At 37.3% G+C, this 9,258-nt stretch overlaps 1 protein-coding gene across 3 annotated transcripts in view; it reads left to right on the forward strand.

Annotated features, from left to right (window-relative positions):
* Positions 1-5,501: 5,501 nt before the first annotated feature.
* Positions 5,502-9,258, forward strand: part of Snx16 (sorting nexin 16) — a 33,271-nt gene continuing 29,514 nt past the window's right edge. For 2 of the 3 annotated variants that reach the window (XM_010641614.3, XM_010641616.3), the window contains exons 1-2: positions 5,502-5,710; positions 7,125-7,589. In XM_010641614.3, coding sequence (XP_010639916.1) covers positions 7,215-7,589 — 375 coding nt within the window. In that variant the 5' untranslated portion in view covers positions 5,502-5,710; positions 7,125-7,214. Of the gene's footprint in view, positions 5,711-6,734; positions 6,905-7,124; positions 7,590-9,258 lie in introns of those variants that run through there. The other variant, XM_033760387.1, reaches the window with a different exon arrangement.

Below are 9,258 nucleotides of genomic sequence, written 5' to 3' on the forward strand. Positions count from 1 at the left end.
CTGCAGATTTAAAACAGTAACTAGCACATATGGTAGGCACTCCACAAATATCTGTTGAATGAATATTAAGATCTGACTCCTCACAGAGATGAGGTCATTTGACACTACCATATAAAAATTCAATTTTTTCTCTGAAAAGCTTTATGTCAACTCAAACAGCACTGTCTCTCATTTTGTTTTAAGAAGGTTCTATAGAAAATCATTTACATCTTTCTGCCTGGAATAATCCTCTACTCAACTGTATCCAGTTGTCCCTGCTCCAGAAACAAATTTCATCCAATCTTTCCAGTTCATCTAGTCTTTCAAGAAGGAAATTGAAAAAGTAACATCAGAACTAACACCAGAGAGTAACCCAGAATAACAATAAAAAAAGCTGGGGACTGAGCAGGCATGAGATAGCATTAGTTTATCAAGAAAAGTATTCTTAGGTGCCACAGTTAGAACTAGCTAATAGTCCCTGAGAAAGTAAAAAGAAATGAAATCATTTGGGGTAGACATTATGAGTATTGAATGATGTGAAGAAGCCAGGAATTCCTGGCACTGTCTGGAGAGTTAGTTTTCCACCAATGTCTCATCAGTGTGGCTCTTTGAAGGTCCAGCCTCTCTCCACCCTCCACGGTGGCAAAAATTAGACAGTAGAGTGGGAATATGAGGGCTGGTTTTGGTGATAGAACTGAGTGTGAATTCTAACCATGCCAAACAAGATAACATTTCAGAATAACTTTTCCATGTTAAAAAATCAGTAAAACATCAATTATAATCAATGCTGTCTCCTAGGATTACTGTGAGGATTAAGTAAACTAATGTAATCTCTTAACTTTGTGGTTAATCATTTCAAATATATACAAATATAAAATCCCATTGTACACTTTAAGTTTATATAATTTTATTTGTGAATTGTATCTCAACAAAGCAGGAAAACAAAGTGAGTAGGGAAATGCAGATAAATATGGGTCAAAATATTGACTAATTGATGTCTAGAAAGTCATTACAGCAGTTCTCCATATAGCTAATCATTAATCATTCATTCAACATATATCTAAATTCATTATTATTAAAATTGTTCACATCTTTTCAAAGTAGCTAAGATGCCTAATTAATTCAATAGACAATAGTGATCATTTCTTTCACCAGTCACTGTACTAAGCACTTAACAAGTATCTTACTTTTCTCATTGCTGAGACAAATATATAACACCCAAAGTAAAAAGAGGAAAGGTTTCTTTAGCTAACATTTTTAGAGGCTTCAGTTCATAGTTGGCTGGCTCCAAAGCAGGGTGGCCTGGCAGAGGGGCATCATATCAGACATACAGTTCATGATGGGCAGAAGGCAGAAAGGCAGCAAAGCAGTGAAATATCAAGGAAACAAGCAGCAAGCTACAACAGCAGCCCTCTTTCTGTCCCTTATATTATATCCAGGCTACATGCCCTTAGGGTGGCTAGCACTCACACCCAGAGTGGGCTTTCCCATTATCCACATTCAGAACTATGCGGAACTAATCAGTGGACTACTTTAGTAATCACACACCCTTAATTCCAGCATCACACCCTATGGACCCAGCCATCTATGAAAATGCCCCACCTATGAGAGCATGAGACTTTGAGGGGACATCTAGACACAAGTCATAACAATAAACATGGTGGTCATTTGTATTTTTTACAATAGCCTTATAGGAAGGACAATTATTGTCCATATTACAGTTGAAAAAAGTCAGAAGTAACCCAAATAAAATACTCAGGTATAACACAGCTGTATGATTCCTGTCTGAGAAGGTATTAATCTCTCCTAGAAGATAAAAAGGAATTGTGGTGTTGGCAGAATGAAGATTATTGCCCTTTCAAGTCTCTGCTTTTTACCTAGAAACATTTTTTTCTATTTGCCAGGATCCCTTACAAACTGAGGTGTTGAAAACCCTGGCACTGAGAACTCAGAGAACAGATTTCATTCATCATCCATATACCAGGAGTTAATGGCCAAATGATTAACTAAACAATTATTCTGTAAGAAATCAGTTCATGCAGGAGACTATAGGTCTATTCGAAGAATGAGGACTTTATTATCTAAAGTAGAAGCTGAAAATGTCTATTGGAATCTTGGTAGAAAATATAAGGGGGCCAAATGTAAATCAACAGTAATTGTGGTTGTATGTTACTCCGGTATCAAACAAGGCACTATCAGCACATACATATCTAATACATAATCCTGGCTATTAGGTTGCACAAATAAACAAGTATTCATGATATAAATGATGAATGTTTCCATTTATAAAGCAAATACAATGTAATTATACAAGATGAGCTTATTTAATTCCACATAGGCGAGCAGGAAGGTATTACTTACAAGATTATATTCAAGGTAGATTCAAGAGATAAGCAGAGGCTCACCTTTCTATTTCCAGCTACATCAAACATGCTCCTTTCAGTACAATCAAGTTATTTCATCAGCATCACACACTGTGCATGACCTCTCTCAAATCTTCACTTTGCCTGGTGTGTCTAGCCTTCCTACTTTACTTACCCAATTTCTACTGACCCCGAAAGGCCCAGTTCAGACAGACTTTTATCAGGCATAAAACCCATGAGACTACCTGGGATCAGACAATAATCAAGAATATAACAGTGACTAGTTATATAAGAAAGCTGAAACACATTAAGATATGAAACAATATGCTGTGCTCAAAAATTTGTTATTAAGTGAGGTAAGAAAGTCACTACTTTGGGAGCAAGAAATCTGTAACTCACACAGAAGAGTTAGCTTCTGTTTTTATCAATATCCTTAGCTATAAAATGAAGCAGTATTCTTACGATCATTATACTTCCTTTCCATTCTAAGATCATGAGTCTGTGGTTTTGAGGAAGAATTTTATCACTTTCTTATGCTCACAATAGGATTTGCACAATGTTATCAAAAGCTTCCTTATGTAACATGATGGATGAAAAATTAACAATAGTAGCAATATTCAAGGGTGTCACCCCTGTGCCATGACAAATATCATATAATTCCTACCCCGTTTTCGTACACTGTATAGGTCACGGGTTCATTGAGATAAATTCAGCTGTCATGTCACTATGTTACTGCTTTGGTCATCTCCTATTACCCAGCTGATCCAACAAGAGACCGAAACATCTGTGGTTCTTTCTCTGGTCTCAGAACTTCATGGCAGTGAGAAAGTAGAGGGCAAGAAGAGTATGGATGCTAAATAGTAAAATTAAAGAAAAACTGTCCATGGAAACAACATACACAAATTAAAGAATCTATGAAATTAAACAAAAATAATGGAGTTATTTTATATTGTTTTGCTTATAAATTTTTGAGGTATTATTTGTTATAAACAGGTTGTGAAATACTATATTTTAAAATAATAGGTTATGAATTATTAACTGCTATTTGCAAAATAAAAAACAGGAAAGCATTTTATCACCATCTCATCATCTAACATTTTCAGTTTACCTCATTCCAAATTGCTATATTAGGGACCAGGGATGTAGCTGAGTGGTTCCACCACCTGTCTTGCAAGCACAAGGACCAGAGTTTGACCCCCAGCACCCCCCCAAAAAAATGCTCAAATTGTTATATTAGTTGTACTTTGGTTTTAAGCAAAACAACCATCTCTGGCTGGATTTAAGCAAAAAAGTTAATATAATGAAAGTACACTAGTTTATGTCCTGGAATCCAAGGAAAAATCAAGTAAGAGGGATCAGATCACTTCCAGGAAACTTAGAAATGGAATTTTATGGGACCTCTCTAACTTTAGCTCCAATAACTTCTAACCAGAATCTTTCCTCAAATACCCAAGTTTTAATTCCTAGGAAAGATCACCTATTGGATACAATTTGTATCAAATGTCTACTTGTGCACAATTGACTATGATGAAAAACATGATTCAAGAATGATATATTATGAATAGGCACCAGAGACCCAGAAGTGTCTTACAGAAGAGAGACCAATTTCAGTGAAAGAGGAAATGTTAGGATCCAGATAGATGCCTCAAAAGATGCCTACTCACTTCATATGCTTTTTTCTGTTGTGTTTACCTCTTCTTACTATTCTACAAAATGAAATGTAAATGATTCATTTGGATTGTGGGCACAGTATAGAGGCATTCAGGAGCTGAACTAAAATAATAGAGACTAGATATCAAAAATGACCTATGATAATATTTTAACTTTGACTAACCACAGGACACTCTTTACCACAGGACAGTCTTTCTTGATTCTTAAAGCAGTTTAGTTATTTCTTAAAAGTAAAATCTAGACATTTATCAACACCAGATTTTTTTTTTTTTTTTGGTACCAGGGATCAAACTCAGATTCTTGTGCTTATGAAGCAGGCGGTGGAACCACTGAGCTAAATCTCTGGCTCCATCACCAATATTCTTGAAAATAAATAAAACATGTACAATGATATGTACACTGTTATGCTCCATCTAGTCTGTGAAAGTTCCTCCTGAGCAGTTTCAATAATCTTTTCTTCATCCTCCTAGTTGTGGTATCTGTACTCTTACTTCTTGAAAGTCTAACTTTCTTTGACTTTCTAAATTTTGAACTAACATGTTTTACTTATCATGTATCTCTTTTGATACCACTATCATCCCTATCTATAATCAAGAGAAATTTTCCAAGGCCCCTTTTTCTTTGCAGTACTTTTCCCTTATTCACATAACTAAAGTATATAATCACCACTTCAAGATGAAAAGTGCCAAGTCCATACTGAAAGATGTTTTATTTTCTTGTTAATACAGAACTCCTCTATTTTCATCTTTCGCTCTTAAAGGTCAGTATTTCTCAAACAAAAACCATCAGTATGTCACAAATCAGATTAACTTCCTATATTCATTTTGAAATTACCACTGTCAATTTTCCCATCATTGGTAATACTCCAAAGCTCTAGAAATCATTAATCTTTAAATCAAACTGCACCATTCTAATGATGAAGGGTCCTATATACTGGTCTAAATCTTGGTATTTGACTATCAAAGAATGCTTTCTGGACATAATTTTTTGTATGACCAAGTATAACAAACCTAATGGTGTGTCATTTGGGATACATTACTTCCCGGATAGAAAATGAATACATACTAAAGAATTTCAGGGGTCTCTGCCAATGAGGATTGCTGAATTACATGGAATGGATAGATAATGATGTAATGTTCTATCTTCCTACACTTCAGATCATTTGTCATCCCCTAAAGCACTGCTAATTCTGGAAAGCAATCTATAACCTAAAAGAACCAGATCAGGCTGTTTGTAATGGACTCCAATAGCAGGAGCCCAGACAAACGCTGGCCATGGTTCCTCCTGGAAACCGAAGACTTCTAATCACCTGCTAGGAAAATTAGCCCATTTTCTCAGAAGTTCACTTCGAAAAATAAAACCAGTACAGAGAATACCAACTACTTGTCACAGCATTAGATTTGATTTAGCTACCAGAAAGCCAAAGGCAGACGCTCTAGAGGGCACTTCCGGGAGGCGGGTGCGTTGAACGTCACTTCCGGGAGAGGGGTCCCAGGCCAGTCCCCACCTCCTCTGCGCTGGGATCCCTGCCGGTTGGCCCGGCTGAGTGTGGGAAACGTGCTGAGCGGCTGCTTTCCGAGCGGAAGGTCATGTGAAGTATTAGATTGTGTAGGGAAAGGCGAAAAGCTGCAGATAGAAGAATCGGGTTTTACAATCCCCGGGAAGCGCTCTGCAGCTGGATCGTGGAGTGCGCTAAGGTAAGGACCGGGTGGGGAGGTTGTGCTGGGCTTCCGTGCGGGTGACAGCTGCACTCTGGCTGCCTGACGGCAGGCGCGAGAGGGTGGAGAGACGCCACAGGCCCGGGACCCCGACCTCTACCACAGTCCGGCCACCACACTCCGCCGTGCGTCTGGGAGGCTGTGGCCCCGCGCGGGGCGACCGAGGCTGGAGGGTCTGCGACATCCAGAATCCCCGGGAGCTGCAAGTCCTGCTCCCCCCCAGAGCTGAAGACCACCCCCACCCGCGCAGACCCCGACGGCACCCTCCTAGGGTTTCTTTCCACCCAGTCTCGCCCACCTGGTTGTTCTGAATCTGACCGTGTCACCTGACTGAGGTGAGACTGAGGATCTTTCCTGGCGCATCTCCATGCAAAGAGAAAAGTGCACTCTCCTAAGGAGCACAGTGTTTTCCTAACGCCTGGGTAGCTCTCACTGCTTTGGATATCAGTGGCTGTGTTCACAAGCAACCTTTTCTCCACCTGTGACCTCAGGTAGTGGGATGATAAAGAGTAGGGCCGTCCCCTAGGCCTTGAGAAGCTTTCAGCTTCACTTTTATTTACTTCTTTTGGGGGAGGCCATCAGACGGGACGGAAAAGCAATGAATCAGCAGCTCGAGTTTCTTGAATCTTGGATAATGAGGGAGCTTGCCGAGAGCCACGTGCTGACTTTAAAGTATTGTTTGCAAGCCCCTGAGACTCCTTTCCAACCCTTTTCACCAATAGAAATACATAGGTGAAGTTGGGCTGGCAGATCCTTGGTTGCTATGTGCAGTCATGTCATTTTGTTGGTCTGGGTGTTAAAATTTTTTATAAGTTATTATTTAACAATTTAATGATAAACCATTATTTGTTATTATAAACTTATTCTGATACAAGCTAGCATGGTTCTTCTGATAAGTATGAGTTAGAAAGATTTGTTAAATCCTCTCAGTTAATTTAATCAAGTTGATCAGTTTGATCAGTTAATTTGATCAAGTTTGTCAACTATATTTGATTCTGCATTTCCTCCTTTTTCTTTTCTCTTTTCTATTGTATATAATACTATCAGGAAATTCTAGAAGAAAGCTTCAGGAGAGTCTTTCCCACTCTTCTTTTTTGGCAGTGCTGGATATCAACTCAGGTGAAAAATGAATGTCATAAAAATCCTTCGCAAAGAAAAAAGTGTATTAAAAAGGTCAGCATGACACAAGGGTCAAGAAAAGGGATATGAAGTAGTTTTGATCGTTTTACCTTGTGAACAAGAGTCCTTAGAAACTAAAAATTTTTAAAAAGGGGTTTGAAGTGTGTTTTCCATATAAAACAATAGTCATAAAATTTAAAAGAACATTTTGTTTTCTTTTGAATTGTGCTTCAGATTAAAGACTAATCTTTCAATATGTCCTTCTTATTTTTAGATAGTGAATTCCTAAGAAAATGGATCGCCTAGTAGTTGTTTGCTAAACGTTTGGACTCAGCAGTGTACAGATTTGTTGCAGAGGCAGAAAATGGCAACTCCTTATGTCCCAGTTCCTATGCCCATAGGAAACTCTGTTTCTAGTTTTACAGCCAACAGAAATCAAAGAAGTTCTTCTTTTGGCAGCATTTCAACAACCTCAAACTCCTCCAAAGGCCAGTTAGAAGATTCAAATATGGGTAATTGTAAACAGACAAGTGTTCCTGATCAACTGGATAGAACTTCATCTGTCTGTAGCAGTCCTCTCATTAGGACTAAGTTTACAGGTACAGATTCATCCATTGAATATTCTACTAGACCAAGAGAAACTGAAGAACAAAATCCTGAAACAGTGAATTGGGAAGATAGACCATCTACACCTACTATCCTGGGTTATGAGGTGATGGAAGAAAGAGCAAAATTTACTGTAAGTGTTAACTTCTGCTGTAAAGCAGTAGAAAGTGAAAGATTGGCTACCCTCTGTATTTCAACTAGTGTTAATTAATGCACACTTGTATTTAAAATTTCTTAATATAAAATTCTGTGATTTTATACCACTAAATTCTCTCATTCTGTAGTAAACTTTTGTTTTACCTTAGTGGATTTTCACAGAGGCACAGCTGTGCACCTAGTGCATAAATAAAGGAATGACATTACTAGCATTTTAAAAGCCAGTCAGTACCCATTCTCATCCAACACTTCTAGTAGCTAGATTATTTTGTACTATTTTTGTACTATATATAAATGAAAGTTTGGAGTATGTTCGCTTTTGGGTTTGATCTCATTTCTTCAGCATTATAGGAGTCCACTTGATCTTCCATGAATTGTAGGTAGCTCATTTTTATTGCTGATAGTGTTCCTTTTGGCCTTCAAATTTAGATCTGCCAGCTGTCTGGAACTGATTTTTTTCTGTGGCATTAAAGTCAAAGCATTTTTTTTTTTTTCTGTGTGAGATCAATTAGTCAAGTTTTTGTTAAAAAAGCAGCCTTACTCTTCATTTGCAGTATTATTTCTGTCATAATTATGTGACTGTAAATATGTGGTTCTATTTTGTTTCATTTTTCTATCCATTGCTAACTCCAAAGTCTTAAATTACTAAAACCTTTGCAAGAGGACTTGACACCCAATAGTTTAAGAACTCCAGCTTTGCTGTTCTTCTGAATTGCAGTGGCTGTTCTTGGCCCTCTGGATTTTGTTAAATATATAAATTATTCTGGGAAGAACTGACATCTTTTCTATACTGACTCTTTAGATTTATAAATGTAATTCATTGACTTAAGTCTTTAATTTCTTCTAATAATTTTTTGTCATTTTCAATGCAGAGGTCTTTCCTCTTGTTTAGATTTATTTATTTCTGAATGTGGATGTGGTTTGATGCTCTTATAAAAAGTATCTTTGTTTTCTGTTTTTTTCATTAATAATTTTATGTTTTGACCTTGTTTGTTTATATATCTCTCAACCTTGCTAAAGTTATTAGGTAAATGAGTTATTTGGTTTTTTTTTTTCCTGGTTTTCTTGCAGTGAAGTTTTTATGTTTGCTTCAGTGTTTTATCCTATAAATTTATATCAGGATTCTAGGGCCTTGAAGAAAAAGTGTTGACATCATTTGTGAAGCTCGTGAGGTGACAGTCTTTAGAAATAAGTTATCGTAAGACTGATGATATAGTGGCAAATCTGCATGGAACTATCTTTTTGAAGAGCAATTTTAGAAATATAAAACAGATGCCTCATTTTCTTTCATTCACCTACCTTCCATGTGAAAGAATGAGCATTCATTGAGGTGATGCTGTATTGGGAATGTTTGTGTCCCTCCAAAGTTCATAGGTTGAAACCTAACTTCCATGATGATGTTATTAAGTGTTAGGGACTTTGGAAAGTGATCAGATCATAGGACAGAAACCTTATGAATATGATTAGCATCCTTATAAAAGAGGCCCCAGAGCACTGCCTCCTGTGTCCACCACAGGACATAGCTGTAAAGTACCTTGTGAGCCAGAAAGTGAGCACTAACCAGACACAAATCTGACAGCATCTTGATCTTGTACTTTCTAGACTCTCAAACTGTGAAAAATAAATTCTTTTTTTTTTTTTTTTTT

Source organism: Fukomys damarensis, unplaced genomic scaffold (assembly GCF_012274545.1).
Source record: "Fukomys damarensis isolate Sample0158 unplaced genomic scaffold, DMR_v1.0_HiC HiC_scaffold_5, whole genome shotgun sequence".
Taxonomy (NCBI): Eukaryota; Metazoa; Chordata; class Mammalia; order Rodentia; family Bathyergidae; genus Fukomys; species Fukomys damarensis.